General features: G+C 41.9%; 1 protein-coding gene across 2 annotated transcripts in view; it reads left to right on the top strand.

Annotated features, from left to right (window-relative positions):
* The window catches only part of COL22A1 (collagen type XXII alpha 1 chain), a 235,502-nt gene that overhangs the window by 152,745 nt on the left and 62,440 nt on the right, over positions 1 to 20,317 (top strand). For both annotated transcript variants that reach the window (XM_080578502.1, XM_080578501.1), the window contains 6 exons: positions 5,954 to 6,007; positions 16,528 to 16,581; positions 16,996 to 17,049; positions 18,018 to 18,071; positions 18,728 to 18,781; positions 19,191 to 19,226. In XM_080578502.1, the coding sequence (XP_080434628.1) occupies positions 5,954 to 6,007; positions 16,528 to 16,581; positions 16,996 to 17,049; positions 18,018 to 18,071; positions 18,728 to 18,781; positions 19,191 to 19,226 (306 nt within the window). The remainder of the gene's footprint in view (positions 1 to 5,953; positions 6,008 to 16,527; positions 16,582 to 16,995; positions 17,050 to 18,017; positions 18,072 to 18,727; positions 18,782 to 19,190; positions 19,227 to 20,317) is intronic.

Here is a 20,317-nt window from a genome sequence, read left to right as displayed (position 1 = left end):
TTTTACTAAACCTGCCTGAAAAAGAGTTAGAGAGTCTGGATTCATTTTTTTATTTTATTTTTTTATTATTATTTTTTCCCCTCTCTTCCTGTCTTTCTTCTCCTGTAAAAAGGAAGAGAATTGAAGTGCTTTGATTCTACTCTTTTTGACAACTGGTCTACTGAATTTTGTTGGAAATAAACCCAACTTTCCGTGCTTGTAGAAACAAATGGTGCAGCTGTCTGACATGCTCCTGAAAAGCATGCAAATATTTGGGTAAACTAACCTAAATGTGGGGTTCTTCTGAAGTGTGCTAGCATTGCTAGCAGGTCAAGGGAAGTGCTCCATGCTGGTGCAGCCTCACCTCAAGCTCTGTGTGCAGTTTTGGGCACCACAATATAAGAAAGAAAGAAAATGGTTAGAGAGTGTCCAAAGGAGGGCTACAAAGATGGTGAAGGGTCTGGAGGGGAAAACGTGTGAGGAGCAAACTGAGGTCCCTTGGTTTGTTCAGCCCAGAGCAGAGCAGGCCGAGGGGAGGCCTCATGGCGGCCTGCAGCTCCCTCACGAGGGGAGCGGAGGGGCAGGCGCTGAGCTCTGCTCTCTGGGGACAGCGACAGGACCCGAGGGAACGGCATGGAGCTGGGACAGGGGAGGGTCAGGCTGGGGGTTAGGGAAAGGTTCTGCACCCAGAGGTGGTCGGGCACTGGGACAGGCTCCCCAGGGCAGTGGTCACAGCACTGAGCTGCTGGAGTTCAAGAAGCATTTGGAGAATGCTCTCAGACCCATGGTCTGATTTGGTCTGTGGTCCTGTGTGGAGCCAGGAGTTGGACTTGATGGTTCTTGTTGGGTCCCTTCCAATTCCAGATATCCTATGATTCTATGGAATTTCTTGGATTTGAAGAAAAATTTGCCTCATAGTGAAATGGTGCAAATTCATTCAAATGATTGAAATTTCATACGGAAACCAAGAGAAAACATCTATTTATCCTATAAGAGTACTTTCCACTTAGGCATGAGGTAACAGCTACCTAGACCCACTGTGATTTTGATGTGTGGTATTTCAGCCTAGTTGTCTAGATTTGTATTGTCAAAATTTTCCCATGTTCAAAGAACTGTCAGCACACAGCACTAAAAAATGCATGAGTCTCATAGAATAGTAAGAACAGTCTTATGGAAAAAAAATCTTAATGAAAAACATCTTTAAAAATTATATTCTTTAATGAATGTCCTTATCCATGGTTAAGACTCCAATGTACCCAAGTCAGGTAGATAAGTAATAATAATTCCCCTTTTTTCATCTTTTTTGGTGCACAAGATAATTTATGCACAGTCGAGTACAGAATGAGAATGAGTTGGATGCCAAAACAGAGATAACATAAAAAATTTACTGCAAGGCCTTTCTTTTGTGAGTGAACTGCAAAGTTCAGCATTGCATTCTGTCAAGTTGGAGGCAAGAGGAATGAGGGCGACTCCAGGAGTGAGTTACCAAGGGGTGTCTTCTGCATCCTTAATTCAGCTGTCATGTTTCAGCAGGTTTTCATGTGCATGTGTCCACATCCCTTGAATGTTTATCCTTGAAGTCAGAGCAGCACAGAAAGCTTAACAGACCTTTCTTGACTCTTTACAACTAGATTAACAAGGCTGTGAGCCTCAGTAACTGCTAGATATTTGTTTTACCATATAGCCTAAAGGGTTCTGTTAAAACTGGGAACTACTGGGTTCAGGGCACACCCTCCACTCAGAAGAAATGCGTTAAAAAAAAAAAAAAAACACTTGCCAATACATGAAAGGTTTGTCCCCATTACCTGTAATGGGAAAGATAAATTTCTCAGATCCCTGGAGGCTGTTGAGCTCTTCTTTGTGTTTTTTGATGGTAGGGCAGAAATACAGGTATTTGGCTTTCCCCCTCTCGACCTCTGTCTCCTGTTAAAGAGGGTTGTTGCATATGATGTTTCTAGTTTGGCTGTCATAACTTGAAACGGGCAGTGAACAGTGTTTAAACTCTTATTTCTCTGTGTATGAAGTGCTCTTGATTTGAACAACCTTAGACTTGCAAGGTACATGGGAAAAAAAAAATAGTTCGTATTTCCAGAGAGAGATGTGCTGCGTTAGGTAAATAAGCCAGAAGAGGAAAAGCAGTTTGCCCAGCAAACTAATCAGACTTTTTCTGGAAAGAGACAGTCCCAAGATGTGACTTCTTTCAATGTCTGTAAGTCCTAATAACCCTTATTTATCTGTCACAGCAGCCCCTCATAATCACCCATAGGCAGGCCAGTCCCAGTGGTGTTTACACGCACATTTAGATGCTCCTGATTCTAAATTTACTGTCATTGTCCAATACATACACAGCCTGTAAAAACATGGTGCCTTTAGGGAGTTCAACCATTGCTTGCAACTGCTAGATTTCATCTGATAATGTAAAGGTAAAGGGACAAGGCTGAAAGAGCTAATCCTACATCCCACCTAGCTGACAGAGAAAACAGTTGGCATTTATGCTAGCAGTCATATTAATTCACAGTTAAGGGGTTTTTCTATGTACTTTGTACCAAAACCTCTGTTCCTGGGGCCAAACCTCAGTGAAAACCATGCTATGAGAATATGTAGCTGTTCAAGCTATCGGACAGCAAGATAAGAAACAGTCTTGAGCTATGATACTTTTCAAAATTTCCTCTCTAGCAGAGCAGAACCAATATTTCCCCCTGGTTTCATGTCTTCTGTATGGTAAAGATATTTCCAGTGGTTAGTTGTGTTTGTATGTATTTGTGGGTGCTTGAACTGTTCGGGCGATATTGCCTGCCCTTGCAAATTTCAGCAGCGCAGAAATGGAGATGTAAGTAAATGAACAAAAGGAAGGAAGAAAGGATTGATGGTGTAGATTAAATCCAGAGTGAAACTGTAATTGTCAGTGAGGTAAATATATTCATTTCCAATAAAACACATTTTTAACTGTGCTATTATTCAAATTGCTGATAAAAGCAAATAACATATATTTCATATATTCAAAGGGTACACATTCTTACACACATAGCTGATTCTTGCCATAAGTAACAGAGCATAATTGCTAGTTTTGTCTGTCATATTATTAGGTGATGTGACATTTCACTGAGCATTGCTCTCATAGGTATAATTTCTCCCAGCAAGTATTTCTGTACTTTCCAGACAGGTTGTAATATTATGGAGCAACCCTGTTGTAGTTTGATTTTGGCTAACCTCTGAGTGGCCAATATGTTCCCTTCACAATGGGAAATACAATTTCAGCCTCTCTGTCAGTATAATTATGTGCTGCTCTAAGGGATTTCTCGGTGTTTTGAAAAGCACCGAAGTTTCTCAGTGTTATACCCAAGAAAAGGATAGACTGCTTTCACATCTGTTATTGCAGCCGCAGATTAGCATGCCTGGCCATTTGTGTGGAAGCAGAAGAGCTAGTGTATACTTATCTCAGGTGGCAAAATTTGTCCATCCTCCCTCTTCTCAGCTTTTGAGATCACTTTGGGAACGAATTGGAGCTGCTACCTCCTTCCTCAGGTTCCCCAAGTAATTTTTCTGATGCCACCAATTTTCCAAAAAAGTAGTGTATCCAGAAAACTACATCTGGATAATGCCTGTAAGTTATAAAGTTACTAAAGTCACATCCTTGTGGACCACTAAAATAAGGTCTATATGTACTACTTGATTGGAAGGTTACAAGTCTCAATGGGATTTTGTTGTCCTGAACACCAATGTAAGCATCAGTCATCATGGTTTTCATGTAAAGTACATCACAGGGTGTATTCATGCTCTCCCAACTTTCAATACCTGATTTGGGGTGACTGCTCAAGGAAGCTAATTCCCTTATGCTCTTTCAAAGGGTTATCAAAATGTTTGTCAGGTACATATCAGGTTCCTTGTCTGCATTTAACACACTGTCTGAATGAATGTCTCTAAATGGAACTGAAGGAGATGCACAAACATTGTAAGGGGAGGTACAAGATGCAAAAACATCCAGTAAGCAACAAGGTCGGTGGGACATAATGGAAATAATAATACTGTGTTTTCTGCTGCCCTCAGTGTTGTAGCTGCGGAACCAGACGTCTTAACACATGGTTCCCACGTTGATAGAGAGCTGGAGGTGAGATGCTTCTTGTGTGCAGTCATACTCATCCTCCATGTCTGGCCCCACGCACCACAACCCTGTATATTCTATTCATATACTTATCTATTTAAATGAGTTTTTTAAGAGGGTGTCTTGTGTGGTCTCACTGCCAGTTGGCAACATGAGTCTCTAACTAGGAAATGTGTTGATTCATGTGGTGACAGGGGTCCTCCAGGTTAAAATGGGCTTTGACAAGGAAAGAAGTGATGGATGTTGGAAAAAGGAGAAGGAGCACTCATGAATAGTGCATGTACTTGAGAGCATTATGAACATTCCTGCTGGTATCGGGGTCCTGGCAATGACTGCAAACTCTTTCTGGTACCCAAGGACCTCATAATTGTTCCTTTAATATTCATTCTTTATATGAGAGCTGATATTTTTATTATGAAAAAAATAAGGAGAAGATCAGATTCTGACACCTCAACTAACAAAACTCAGTCAAGATTTGGTAAAATGTGATGAAAACTTGCTTTGTTTGTGATGTGTTAGCTGTTTCACTCATTTAAGTCAACAAGAATTATAGAAATTGTTTCTGGATATTTCAGTAAGGAAAAATACAGGGAAAATTACATATCTGACTTACACATCTGTATGACAAATCACATCATCAGTCACACGAAACTTGCTTAATTATAATATCCTTCTAAAAAGAAAACCAGTTTGGGTGAGAAGTAGAAATGAGGAAAAAAATCACTTCTCTGACTTTCTGGTATTTACATGATTTATCTTGTAACCTCCTAGCATATTATGAAAAATCTCAGAAGTACTAATGATTCAGTATCTATACATGCCAGGGAAGGATAGATTATTTTTACAAGAAAGCTGAGTCACAAAATATGTGACTTGCCCAAAGTAACACAGCAAGTAAGCTACTGAGTTGACAAAGAAACCAAACTTCTGCCTGAACTCCAGTATTTCAGGCATCCTTTCTCCATTCTTCCTCTTTTTTTTCTCACTTAGGACATTTTCCCTGTGAACTAGTTGAGATCAACCCCATAGGGAACACAGGTGAAGGAGCATCCACATGGGTGCACTTTTCTCAAGGTTTTGCTCCATGTCCCGGGTTATCCTCCCCTTGCACTGCTGAAGCTCTGCTGCTCCTCTGGAGGAAGTTTTTTTCCTTGCAGAGGAATCAGTGAGCTCCGTCCCTTGGTGATAATGCCAACTCCAGTTAGAAATGCCTCATGAATTCATGTTTTCTGGCGTAGGGATTGTGAATCTTTTATATTCATCCATGTACCAGAGTTCTTAATTATTTTCTTTATGCATAAGGCAGTGCAGGGAGCACAAGGGACACTGCTTGGCTTGGTTGGGGAGGGGTGAAGGTCTACACTGGTAGGAGAGAAAGCGCCTCTTATTGTGTCTGCACTGGGTGCCTCCCTTGGCTGTATCTCAGCACTGTCCCTTCTCTGATCCTCTTTGGGCAGCACCCAGGTGTCATTGCAGAGTGTGGGAGGTCAAGAGAAGCAAGAAACCAACCTTCACCTGTGGGGGCGAAGGTTACACCCAGGCTTGGTGAGGCTTGGTAGATCTGAATTTACAAGGAAACGAGAAAGAGAATTTGAATTTCTGGCAGCATTTGGGAGGCAATAATTTCCAGATATGATCTGTGTTAGGACCATATGTCATTCTGCTTCTTGGTGCACATACTTGGGTGGCAGGAACCACACGGACCACTGGAGTTGCACATCCAAACAGTGTGTGCTGCATTCATTTCTAGCACTTACGTTTTGTATACCCATGTAACGGAGATTTACCGGTTTGGGGGTAGAAGTTTTTGGAAAGTCTCAGTAGCAATTTTTCCCTTGCTGTCTAATATTTGCTCTTCTGTTGAACACATAGGGTAAGAAGGGGGAACCTGGATTCCCAGGAATCAATGGTCTAATTGGCCCTCAGGTAAGTGGCAATTTCTTCATTTTCATATAATATGTGAGAAAATGTATTTTTTTTTTGGCACCAGGTATCTTGGAACCACAATGCAGCATGCCATGACCTTGTTCTCTTCTCATCTGTACTATCTTTGAAACTTTGAAGCTGTTTCTCCTTTAAGATCCAAACTGATTTACCCTGACGTTAATGAGAGAAGAGTCTGCCTGTCTGGCAGCAATTACTTTTACCTTCCACAGTTTTTCAGCGTCTTTGTACAGGGGTATAAAGAGGTGTTTTGTATGTGATTTTCCCATTGCTTTTGCATGCATCAGTATCATTCCACAGGGAAAGCAATGACATGTGCTTTGTAATATTTAGGACAGTGCCTGAGCTAATTGTTGGCCGTGTGAATTGGCAGTTGCAGATATATCTCCTGTGCTGCAGTCTTGAGGGAAAAAACAGTTTATAGGTATTTGCTTTTCAGAAGCACACTTCTTTGCAGACCCTTTTTTTTTTCTTTTTTTTTTTTCCCCTTTGCACACCAGTTTTTGTTTTGTTTTGGTTTGTTGTTTTTTTTTTTTTTTTTTGTTACTTTGATGGTCACATTTCTACTTCTTATAGGGGGTCATGAGTTGGCTTATTAGGGAAGATAGAGACAGAGGCTTAAGACTTACATTTATTCTCCTAATGCGGGATGATGTGGAGAATGTTTAATGTTCATGACCCCTTATTTCTATTTTTTTTAAGCTTCTGTCAAGATAATGTTCCAACTTGCACCATCTGTAATGTCTTCATAAGAACAAAATAGTGCTATGTGTGTCATGTATTGTCAAGGAGGGTTTGTCTCCACCTTGGAACAACCCATGCTGCCCTGTGCTGTTATAATCCTGGCACTTGCCTCCAGCTTGGCTTCTTCTAACTTTGTAGCCAAATTCAGTTGACCCAAGTCACTCTGTGGGGTCATTCCTTGTAACGAGAAAAATATCTTTGGGAATGTCCTTAAGCAGGAAAGGTGCAAGCTCACTTTAAGCTGACCACTCAGGAGCAAAATGAGTATTTATTTGTTCCCTTCTCAAGCTAACAAACCGTGTCTTTGACTTTGGGACTTTGTTACAATAGTCAGTTAAGTTTGGAGCATGAATGAAGAACCTCCATTACTACAGCTGTTGGTGACGTATTGCAAGGAACAGCACACAGCTCGACAGCAGATGCTGATTTTTCATTTGTTTCCTCTGGCAAGCTATTCCCTTGTAACCAGGAAACATGATCTAGAAATGGATTCTGCAGCAGACGTTTAGCAGTGAGCTGTTTCCATGTCTGCGGAGGCCGTCAGTGATGCAATCCAGGGTTTGCCGATCCTGTGCGGGTGAGGACCCTTGTGTCCAGCTGGGAACTTTGCCCTGTCACACCACCCGATACTGATCTGCATATTTTTAAGACTTTTTAGTTTGGTACGTTATCTGGTTTGTAAATATTTCAACAGCAGCCTTCAAGAGGAATGAAGGCATTATTTCCAATGGATTTAATTTTGTTATTTTTTTTTCACTGGATAATATTAAAAGGTCCCCCCAAGCCTTCTGAACTATGTGTGTAGCCACTGGAAGAGGGTTTTCCTTGCTTTTGGGTAAGATTTGTCTCCTTGCATTAATTCTGATACATCTAACTATCCGTCCAAACAATGTCATACTTCCTCAGCTCAAGTTCTCTGGAACTTTACAGAAATATATATATGCATATGTTAGCAATTTCATAACATATCTGCGAGAACTGCTGACATAGCAATAAGTAGTTTTCCTTTCAGCACAGGCTAAATAAAGTTTTCAAATTTTATGTTAGTTAAAGCTGCATATAGTGCTAGCCCCATTGAGGGATACTTAAATTGACTCTTCCTCCAAGCTAACTCTAAGGATGGAAAAAAATTTTCCTATTCCTGCAGTGACATGCTGTCCCCAATATATTACTGCAGATTTCCATATTTCTGTTTGGAGAAAGTGCTTACGTCCAACTTGTGACAAAACTACTTTTCAGCTTAGAAGCAGTTTTTATGACATTAGGTTTCTAAGCACTTTATCAGCATTTCTCTCTCTTTTCCTTTTTTTTTTTTTTTTTTTTCCATTTTATCTTAATCACCCTATGCCCCCAAAATACGCAAGAAAAGAAGTGGTTTCCTTGGGCTGTAGTTACAGAGAGATTCTTCCAAATGATTTATGGAAGTCTGGGTCACCTGTTCCTGTGCCATCTCCATGGTTTTGAGGACCAACAGATTTGATTTGCCCATACATTAACTAGGTTAGGACACTAAAATAGCCTCCCTTCCTCTGCTATTTTAAATTTAAATACAGTTTTGTTTTCTGACCTGTCTGCCCCCATGGACAGCTGTACAGGCAGAAGAAAGGAACAGAGATAGGAGTGAAGAAGCCGTGTTGTTACTGAAACACATAGAAAAGGCCTCAAAAGGGTGCCAATAGATTCTTACCCCCCATATTCTGTGTATCCGAGGAAGTCTTAGGGAAAGGTGGTCCAGCCTCTTCATTACTGTGACTACTTCATTACATGATGCTGGCTTCTCGGCACCTTCAGAGAGATAATGAGTTTTCTCGTGACATGGTAGGAAAGCCTTCCTCCTATGGAGGTGCAGAGGAGGATGGGGCTGAGTACTGGGGTGTTCACAGTGAGATGTCTGCAGTTATCACTGGGCTTTGTCAGGTTCCCAACGTGCCCAGTCCCAGTAAGAAGCCATAGAAGAATCAGGCAGCAATGCAAGGCAATCAACCTGCGGGGTACTCTGGAGTAGGGACAGCAGATCCAGTGACAAACCACAGCAGAAATGATGTCTGTCTGGCTCTTGAGGACCCTTGACTGGGCGTCTTCATATTGCAGAGTTAATTTAAGTGCCAAATCCTATGCAGCAGTGAGAAGGCAACTTCTTAGCCAGCCTGGGGATGTTTTGTGACAACAAGGTAGCCACATTTTTGCCTTTCTTCTTACACGCCCCAACTCAAACTAAACTTTTATCCAAAAAGCCCTTTTGATTTTTTTTTTCCTTCTAAATCTGCCATGGTGGTGAGCCTGTCCATGTACTTGCTTGTTCCATGTTATCCAGTTAACACCCCTAAAAATGAGCACCTATTTTCGTGACCCTTACAAACGTTGCATCTTGCAACATCATTAAGCCCCGGAGTATTCACCCTGGAGCTTATTTCCCCTCTGGATATGAATGTTTTTCCTGCAGCAGAGACACAGACATCTGAGCTCGTAATGTGTTTGTGTTGTTATTATTTATTTGTACTATTTTTGTTTGCAGGAAACTTAATCATGGGCCAAGCTTCTATTGCAGTAGGCTGTTCGAATGCAGACTGAAAAATGAGCATTTCTGCAAAGTGCTTTCAGTCGAAACAGATGGATGAGTACCAAGCATGGCAAACAATGAGGCTGTGCATTTCTGCATGGTCGCCTGAGATCCCAATGTACCTCATCTGTCCCGTTGTTGGGAGGAAGAATTCAGAGAAGGGGCTAAAGGCAGTTGATGAGGCACCTTTGCAAATGCTTTCCTAGGTGTGAGGGGTATCATGAGGAGGCTGGAGAATCCCCAGTTAGGCATGGTATGCCAGGTGAGCTGCGAGGGCTGCATTTGCTGGCTCAGCAAAGAAGGAATTTGATGCCCCGCTACCTGTCGAGGGCTCAGACACACTGAGCTGTCACTGTGTTACCAGGACTAGGATTCAGCTCCAAAAGCAAGTACGTGTTACTAGCAATTAAGGGCAGAGATGCATATGTCCATGCTCCTGTAACAGTTTGTCTAAGGTCCAGTTAATGCTGGTGGTGGAGCCCAGGCAGCCATTCAACTCTCCTGAAGCAGCTACTTCCAAATTCTCCACTGAGCCGCTCTCTAGGCTCCCTGAGCTGAGTAGGTGCATGCTGTCCACCAGCGGGAGGGCAAAATGATTCAAAACTATCTGAAATTTAAGTAAAAATTCCATACCTTTTACTTGCTACGTGTCTGGGCCATTATTGAGGTTTGGTTTATGGTAGATAACCTGGTGTTAGAACTAAGACCTGTAAGAGGGGGATCAGTACAAGTTGTACCTTTTATGGTTGTGGCTGGCAGTGATTTAATTAGTATAGACTCATTTGTAGGGTGTGAGCTCAAGCCCAGCTTTTCTTAAGTAGCTCAGAGGAGATAAATGATATCCTTCAAAATGCATGGTGTCCTTAACGTCCTTTTTGTGATTCAAGTTAATACTGTGAAATGTAAGAAAAATATACAAGCCCCAGCTGCAAAGCTCAGATTGAATTAAACTATGCCAGTGCTGCTTGAAATTGGAAGATACTGCTCAGAGCTATCTTTAATAAGATCTATACCTTTAACAAAACAAAGGAAAAAAAAATTCACCAGACCGTAGACCACTAATAGTACTGAAACAAGAGACCATAAGGAAGATTTTTTTGTTCTCTCATTTGCTGTACTGACTCAGTAAAACAACTGAAAGCAAACAAATAGGAAAATAAATCTTAATCTGTAGACAAAAGAGATCATGTTCATATCTTACACTAAGTGATGAAATTAAACAAATACTGCCTTGCACTGAAAGCAAGAAATTCTCCTGCAGAGATGGTGATGTACAAAGTCAACTTTATTCAGTACCCTTACAGAGCTGGAAAGACAGTTCAGGGAATCTCTGTTCAATACACTTTATTCTTTAAAATAATGCTGGTATTCCGGTTATAATGCCACCTGGTGAAACAACTGGAGACCTCATTCATTTATAAATTATGACAGTATCACTGAAACTGACTCTACAGCATACATCATAGGAAATGTTCAGATCTGTTGGCTCCTCAGGCTTTTTGGTTTTCGGCTTCATCAGCAACACCCTTTTCCTATATCCTCTTATCTTTGTCTTGGTTTGTAAGGCAGGATTCAAGCAAAGGAAGCAAAACAGTACTCTACTGCAGCATTGCTGAAGATAACTCACAGGAGTTGTGTTGTCGGATGTGATTGTGCCAGAGGTGAGAAATGATGAGTAGATTTGAGAGGCGGATTCCAGAGACCGCTAATCGATGCTTGCCTGAACATGAACTGGCAGTGTGCCCAGGTGGCCAAGAAGGCCACCGGCATCCTGGCCTGTATCAGGAATAGTGCAGCCAGCAGGAGCAGGGAGGTGATCGTCCCCCTGTACTCTGCTCTGGTGAGGCCGCACCTTGAGCGCTGTGTTCAGCTTTGGGCCCCTCACTACAAGAAGGACATCGAGGCCCTAGAGCGTGTCCAGAGCAGGGCTACGAAGCTGGTGAAGGGCCTGGAGCACAAGTCCTGTGAGGACCTGGGGTTGTTTAGTCTGGAGAAGGGGAGGCTCAGGGGAGACTTTATTGCTCTCTACAGCCACCTGAAAGGAAGGTGTGGGGAGCTGGGGGTCGGCCTCTTCTCACAGGTAACCAGTGATAGGACTAGAGGGAATGGCCTCAAGTTGTGCCAGGGGAGGTTCAGGTTGGAAACGAGGAGACATTTCTTCTCGGAAAGAGCAGTCAGGCATTGGGACGGGTTGCCCAGGGAGGTGGTGGAGTCACCGTCCCTGGGGTGTTCAGGGAAAGGTTGGACGTGGTGCTTAGGGACATGGTTTAGTGGGTGACATTGGTGGTAGGGGGGTGGTTGGACCAGATGATCTTGAAGGTCTTTTTCAACCTTAATGGTTTTATGGTTCTGTGACTGCTCAGATGTAGTAGAGGAGGAATGAGGAGCTGGGGTAGCAGGGGACATGGTGCGACACATGGACTGCTGCAACAGCCAACTCTGATGGGAAGGAAAGGGAAATAAAGGAGAGTCAGCATGGAGCCAACAGGTGGGGTCTGTGAGGACTTCCTGAGAGGTGAAATCACAGGAAGTAATTGGTTCTGAAGTGGAGACAAGCCCCAGCACTGGGGGGGAAAAGACTCTCAGCACTGTGTCATTCATTTCACTATCATTGTGGCAGGAGACAGGATGTTCCTGGATGTCCTGGAGGTTTGTCTCATCCATAAAGATGGCACACTGCCTAAAAAGTCCAGACCACAGTCTGCTTTTTCATGGATTTAGGGCTTTTCTAAGCCTTTCTCACAGTGCTAGAGGCTCTAGGCATTGGCATGGAATAATATGAAGAAAATAGGGTTGTGCAAGCTTTGCCTCCAGAGACAGATATCTGGAAAAGCCATCAGACTTCAGTTTCCATCTTGGAATGACATTTGTTCACCTTCCTTTAAAACATAGCCATCCTTTTTTTTTTTTTTTTTTCCTGGAAAAGAGATTTGGGCAAACAACCTACTGATGCAGTCAAAGACTTTTGTTCCTTTTCAAAGTTTCCTTAGGGAGTGCAGAACCCAAATCTTAATAGCTCTGCCTTTCCCAGCCTGTCTTTCAGCAGGGTATGTGCTGGAAGAAGAGAGCATCCTTTAGTGGTTCCTGGAGAACAGGCACAGCTATGCCTTCAGTATCATGTCAGATTTCTTTCCTGAGAACTGTCCTTGTATTATATTGTCTTAGGAATGGAGCTGGAGAAAATATAAGCCTGAAAAATATCCTCAATGTCTGTACAGTTGTCCCTATCCTAACACACACACCTTGACACACTTCTCCCATGGATATTTGGTTTTTAAAGAACATTTGCAATATTTTTGTTTCCAAATAGCAGTTTGATAATAACTTCTAACCATTTTCATAGAAGAGCCATGTTTTGCATTTATTTTCCAAACTGAGATTGTGTAGTTCTGTTTTAGAGAACAAAGTTTTTATCTTCCGGGTTTTGTTTCAGCATGTAGGAAGCACACATCTGCATCTTTACCAGCCAGAAAACAAACAAACAAACAAAAAAAACACTCCATCACTTTTTTTTCTTCTGGATTGGAGTTTTAAAGGGACAGCCTTGGGATTTGGGACAGGGACTCTCATCTGTATAATTCATCAGATGATCAGTGAAAAAGGTGATCAGCAAAATCAGGTGCTTTAATCTGGATTCAGGACAAAAGGAAATAAAAGAAAACAGAAGGTGTGAGATTTTGGTTTTAAACAATATCGGCTGTCCTCCTGCTGCTGTTTTGTTGTGTTTTCTTTCCTTTTTTTTTTTCTTTTTTTTTTTCTCCTTCTTTATCATTAATAAATGCTGTCAGTTAGTTTGGACCTTTCTAAATACTTGGGAGAATAGTTCTTTCTCTGAAGTATACTCAGAAGTGGATGTACTGGTGTACACAGTCAGCTGGAGCAGGCTGTCAGCATCCTGCACGCTTCCCCAGGATGCAGGTAGTCACTACATAGAACTGTTCTTTCTAAATTCATCCCAGAGAGGCTTTTATCAGAAGAGCTTTCCATTTTTGATTTTCACTTTGTTGGTACAACATGTGGTGAAGTTAACTGAGTAGACCAGTCTTAGGTGTAATGTCCCAGGTGATTGCTTTCAAAGGGAGCAATGACACTGAATTATTAGCAGCAGTCTTGAGTAAGGATCAGTGTGCTTCGATTTCAAGACTCAGGGTTGCATGAGGTTGCTGTGTTCCAGAATATGGAAAGTTTAAGAGAAAAATCAGAAACTGTTTGGATAATAAGGATATCCAGAGTTGCTAGGAGAAAGAATTTGGACCAGGAGGATGTGGAGCCTCATGTTTCAGCTGTTATGCTGCTTGCTGATGGATACTTGAGCGAGACTTTTCTTCTGGAGAAGATTGATCCTTTCTAGGGTGTGTATCCTACCTGGGGGATGACCAGGCTGACGCTGGGTCCTGGCTGAGGTTTGCTGTGTTGTGACAATTTCATTAATCCTTATGGATTAATTGCTTACTAGATGCCATTGTCACTGAAATCAGGAAGAGCTGATAATTCATATAAGTCACGAAGAAGGCAAGAGCGATGCTATTAAATATATGGAAGCATGTTTTTGCTCATATAAGCCATTTTTTAAAATAACCTGCACTGTTAGGTAAAGCTTGGCTGTTTCTTTCTGGAAATGACTGGGTGTCAGACAGATTTCTCACCTCTTGGTAGAAGCTCCCTGTTGTAGGGCCATGGGGAATATGTGTTTGATAGTTGGAGGCCATGAGGTCATGGCAGAGAGAAAGAACAAAATTAGGCTAATAGGTAGGAAACCAGGGAACAGGCAAGGAGAGCCTGCAAAGGTAAATTTTGCGCTTTATCATTTTTGTATTTATGTACAATCCACTTTGCTGCTGAATCCTTTTGTTTTGTTTTGTTTTTCTAAAGCTACCTTTGATGTATTTCCCAGTACTGCACACATTCTTCATGACAACCACTTCTTGGAGCCCGTACCTTCTTCAAGGCCTCCCAACAAGACCATCCTGGTAGGGTTAGAGTAGGGCCAAGCAGGCCTTCAAGGTGCCAGGCATATGAGGCCACTCCATCCTGTTGTCCTCTGCTGGTATTTTTTATAGTACTGGGCTAATTTGGGCTGATATTTATTTATTTTTATGTCAAAGTCTCTTTTAAATGATGGGTGGGCTCATCCAGGTGTGTCCTGATGGGTCCAGAGCTCCTTAACTGCAGGACTCTCCTGCAATGGCATCTGAACCCCCACGCCCAGAAGCAGGCACAGGGCTCCCCAGAAGTTATGTCAGCAGCATCAGTGCATCCCAAGGCATTTGTTCCTGCGGATTTTTGAGCTGTGCTCACACTTGAGACACTCTGCAAATACTGATGTTGGTGGTGGAATGATTCCATGTCTATTCTGGACTGAGTTGCAGTGAAAGCAGATTATGGGTGGTGTATAAACCAAATGCATCTTCAGGTCTCTTTTTTGGTTGCTTTGCACCATCTATTGGTGAGATGATGTACTCTCCTGGCTGATTTTTACAAGCATATTCCAAAATGACTGCTTATCCACTATCTTTTCTGTCAAACTATGCCACAAAAATTTCCTTGTTCTTTCTCGATGTCACCATTTTATCCTCTTCAGCTACAATTTTCCTTAAATGTTAAATGCTAATATTGATCCATGACTTGTAATATAATCACAAAAAGCTGTGATTTTTTTATATTGATATTGAATTGTAACACAGGTCTAACAAGAAAGAAGTTAACTAACCATTTTCTATCTTGAATAGGTTGATCACTTTTTTTTTTTTTTCATAAGACGTTGTATGTGTTTGTGTTTGGTTATTTTTTATTTGTTCATTTGTTTGGTGTTTTGTGGTGTGTTTTTGAAATACAAATATCAAAACTCCCTCTATGCTGGAAACTGAAAATGACTTAAATAATAGTGTCAGAAAGTCTGAAAGAGACAGAGAAGGTTAAAGTTTCAACTCAGTCATGTATCCATTTCTCTCATCCATCCTTATACTGATTGCATAGGTCCTGATACAAAAACCACATGAACACATGCTTCATCCTAAGTACAGGAGAAATCCTATCTTGTCATCCAACAGAAGCTGAAGGTAACAAACACATCTGTATCTTAGGCAGCCTGTTAAGATTTGTCAAGTATGTAAAAAAAGTCCTCAGCTAGGAACTCACTTTTAACAATTTACCCTATACACAATAATAGATCCCTGTGAAAATTGGATAGCTATTGAGATGAAATTTTCCCAAGACAGAGAGTTGTTGCAGGGAGGTGAGTAAGACTTCTAGGACATTTCCAGCTACATGTGTGCATTGAAGTATGAGTTTGTGAAAACCTTCTACTGTCATAAAGGTTAATGTAGAGCTCTGAAGTGGTGGAGTATTAATTTTAAAACACCTGATCCACAGAATCACAGAATCATCCATGTTGGAAGAGACCTCCAAGGTCACCGAGTCCAACCTCTGACCTAACATTAACAAGTCCTCCACTAAACCATATCCCTAAGCTCTACATCTAAATGTCTTTTAAGGACCTCCAGGGATGGTGGCTCGACCACCTCCCTGGGCAGCCCATTCCAATGCCTAACAACCCTTTCAGTAAAGAAGTTCTCCCTGATATCCAACCTAAACCTCCCCTGGCGCAACTTTAGCTCATTCCCCCTTGTCCTATCAGCAGGCATGCGGGAGAATAGACCAACCTCCACCTCGCTACAGCCTCCTTTAAGGTACCTGTACAGAGCGATAAGGTCGCCCCTGAGCCTCCTCTTCTCCAGGCTGAACAATCCCAGCTCCCTCACACTTGGATTCTTACTCAAAAACAAGCAAACAAATAGAAACAACACTAGTCTGTTCCATTCATTAGTTACTTCAGAGATCTTTTTGCAGAAGTAAATCATTTGCTTTGAAACATTAATCAAGATTAAATTAGGCTGGACAATCTTTGCACGATACCATGATGGCTTTCAACTCCCCCATCTCTTGTACTGGAGTCCAGGATGGAGCTCACCTCGTAACAACAGTGAGTAGTGCCTTAAGCAGGAGATCCTGTTCTGCTCATGAGCACAGTTCCCTGGGAGCTCAGTTTGGCATCGTTCAGGTTTTGGACACAAGTTAATGAAACACGAAGCTCATTGCTGATGATGTTTGGAATAGGGCTGTGTTTGCACAGAGGAAGGACCTGAGGCTTTTTGCCACTATCAGGGAGATTAATAAATGGGTTTTGCACCTCTTACAGGGACCTCCAGGGCCCCCAGGCATTGCTGGACCCCCTGGACCACCTGGAGCACCAGTAAGAAAACAACTTTGTTTGTTTGTTTGTTTTTGTTGCTTGTTTTACATCAAGGAGAGGAAATAAATTAATTAAAAAAAAAAAAAAAAAAAACAGTTCAGGAGAATTTACGTGATTGGATTTCAGTGGGAACTGAGTCAGGGCCTCCGGCAATGTGTGTTTTCTCTTGTATTTTCGTGATGAAAAGCCACAGCCGGCCCTGCAGGACAACTTCCCTGCACCAAGCTCTGGAATCACTTTGACGCTACCTGCACAAAAGTCAATGTCTGCAGGATTCCCCACGGCAGGGACCTGACTTCTGTGGAAGGGAGAATTGTATTTGAATTGAAAGCAGAAGCCTCCGGTGAGATGGCTGTAAAGGGCAGAAATACTGAGTTGTTTTTTTTGTGTGTGTGTGCTGGATTCTTTTTTCAGGGACTGCCAGGAGAGATTGGCGTTTCTGGCAAAACCGGACCTCCGGGACCAGCTGTAAGTTTTGAGGGATGGTTTGCATCGTCTCCATGCTTTCCGTGACTTCACATATTTTACTTCTAAAATCTTTGCTCCCTTTCCTGCAGCTTGTCTGCACACAGGTTTTAAGTGCTGGCTCCAACACTGTCTCCTTTAATGCAGGCATTAGCCTGATGCCTTTAGTGATCGAGAAGCTTACCAGATGCAGCTGCACACTGGGACTGTGATGTTTCCATTATACGATACCTTTCAAAAGTCATATTGCACTTAGCATGATATTCTTCTTCCAGACCTGGAGTTTCCTGAATCAGGCCAAAGAAGTGAAATAAAAATCTAAGTTTTAGCAGAGCATCACAATTTCTATTCACTTTTACGTCAAGAAAGGTGAATTATGGAATACTTAGTATTAAGAAGTGCCACCTACAGCCTGCACAGTTTGGAGATTGACTGATGCTCAGAAAAGGGACAATTTCTTTTCTTCCACCATTTAAATGCATTTTTGAAGTAATTTTAGTTCTTATCTTGCTGAATCATTCTGTCTATACGTTGTGTAATTTAAAATCTGTGTGTTGTATAAGATATTACTGATATTTAAAAGGTGAAACAGACTTTAAAAATCTTTATAGGTACAGATAATAGAGACATACAGTGAATGATAAGTAAAAATGCATTTTTTTAAAGTTATTTAAGACTCCACAGTCTTCATAAAACTTCTATATTGTTGTTTCTCTGTAACAACACTGACATCCAGTGGTCATTCACTACAACTGTAATACTGAAAAAGGGCCGAGCAGATACGTGCCTTGCAAGAAGTTTTGTATAATTTTGAGTCACAGTAGTGAGAAAGTCAGAAGAAAATGCATGAAATGGATCTTTTTCTTAAACTTGGGTCAGTGGCAAGAGGGATGTTTCAGCGTGCTTATGTTGAACTTGCTGGTAATGATTTAAAGAACAGGCACGTAAGGCTGATAATTTTCTCTTTTTAGGGTTTGCCAGGCAAAGATGGATTAAATGGTCTTCCTGGGCTCCCGGGCCAAAAGGCAAGTGACACCACAAACACTGGCATAACCTACTTACCTGGGCAGCTTACCTGAGTGAGCTAGCAAACATAAGCAGGAAGGGGAGCAGATCTCCAGAGCCAAACACACCTCACCTGGTGAAGCTCCATATACCTCTTTGAACCTGATACACAGCCCTTTGTAGTATCCAGTGCACTTCCAAGCTACACAGCGTGTTTCAGCTCTTGATCCACCACAGTCTCCGCTCTCCATGCTGACACCACCCACACTGAAAGATAAGATTCAAAGGATCCACCTAAGCATTCCAGTAGCCAAGACTCCAATCTCACAATTACCTATTTTTCTTAAGAGAAATAATGTAGACTTTCACCATATACAGCTTAAAGAAACTGAATGGAGATTTTGTTTTTCAGCGAATTTACTCTGGAAATCTTTAATATAACACCGGTTGACTTTGAGTTATTCCAGAGACATCCCAGTAGGTTTATTGGTGCTGGAGATGTGTCTGCAAATAGTGCTAGAATGGTAAAACTTTCCTGGAAAGATACTCCCATGTGGCTCTATTTACATTCTCACGCTGATACTGGGGATCTGAGTCAAAATATTCCTCACTGTTGCCTGCAGATATGCTCCACTACCAGGGGAGTTTGAATATTAACATCTCGTATTCCCTGCAGGGAGAACAAGGGGAAAAGGGTGAGGAAGGCTTTCCTGGAAAAGCTGGCCCTAAGGTAAGGAATTTTTTTTGTACTTTGCTCTAGCCACTGAGTCAGTCACGACGTGGTTTTGGAAGGCCTTGTGCTGAAGTCAGGAGAGTAATGTTCCTCTAAAGTTGGATGGATAACAGGCTAAGCAGTTATGGCTCAGTGCCTCTTACTGTTCATGGTGTTCCAAGATACCAAACCCTGTTTGATGCTCCTTTCTCGAGTCTACATGTGTAGGAAGATCTCATCTGTCCCTTGCATTGGATCCCTGTGATCTGGGATCCTAAGACATCAAGAAGGCAATTTCAGTGCCTTACAGAAAATAGGTAGAAGAACATGAGCCAGGACAATAGGGGGTACAACTTACCAATGAGAAAGTATTATTGGAACAGGGTCTTGCCCTTACACTGTTAAAGTCGTTCTTTTGTTTTTTCAGGGTGACCCAGGGAGCCGTGGCCAAGCTGGTGAACAGGTGAGCAGAAAAAATTATGCTAGCAGCAGCTTCAGAGCAATGTAAAGTAACCATATGCAATAACAAAGCCATCTGCCAATAACAAGAAAAGTGAAAGTCAGCGGATGAATGGATGAGACTCACGGTTGGACAAAGTAATGTGAACCTTCCAGAGCAAATATGCTAAATCCAATGTTATCTGTATCTCAGAAATTTTGGTCATCTTGTTGCTGGTGGATAAGGAAGAAATGGAAGGCAGAGTGGCATAAAAGTGATTGTTTTTCCTTCACGCTGCACGTAAACCTAGCGTGCTAGTGACAGTTCTGGATGATGATGAACTTTTTGTAACTATGTGTTGCAAGGGGTGATGCAGTCATTTCTAGATCATAAATGCTTGCTAGGAAATAACCCCAGCTGACTGTTATAAATTACACAGTTATCTTAGTCTTTATGTATTGGGATTTAGGTTTCAGCAGATATCTGTTGAGCTCAGAGAGGAACAAGGGAAACATCCTGGGATTTCCTAAAGCTGCCTGGAACCCAATCAGGACCACTAACCAGAGATGTTAATGTCATCGTCTGCACACCAACTTTTCACCTGCAGTATGAAAATCTGGAGAAAGAGATACCTGTATCAGGCAGCCTTAAATCTTTGGCATGTGGATACTGAGTTAAAGAGTATAAGCCAGCAATAGAAGAGTCTCAGAGCTTCAGTCTTCTCTCTACCAGTTTCAGTCCAATCTTCTGCTATAAAGATGAAAGGGGATAATGGTCATGACCTCTGCTCCCATGTTGTCTCATGCAATAAAATAGATCACAAACTATCTGTACCATAAACTGGACTAGAAGGAGTAGCAGAAGAAGGTGTCCATGAGGAGTTTCATATAGCAGCTTTCCAGAAGCTGTGCCAGTCTCTCCTCGCCCATTCAATTTGAGGAGCTGATTGCCATTTTCCCTTGTTTGTCAGGGCTGTTTTGAATTTTAATCCCCCTTCCCAAAACACCTCTCTCTCCACAGTATCGTGTTCTCCATACATTATATAAATGTTTCTGTCACTATTAAATAGTGCAAGCCCTTAGAGGACTTCACTTCATCTCTCTCTGAATTTGAAA

Source organism: Anser brachyrhynchus, assembly GCF_964034855.1.
Source record: "Anser brachyrhynchus genome assembly, chromosome: 2".
In the NCBI taxonomy this organism is placed as follows: domain Eukaryota; kingdom Metazoa; phylum Chordata; class Aves; order Anseriformes; family Anatidae; genus Anser; species Anser brachyrhynchus.
Note: the sequence above shows the minus strand (reverse complement) of the source record. Positions and strands in the feature narration are given on the sequence as shown.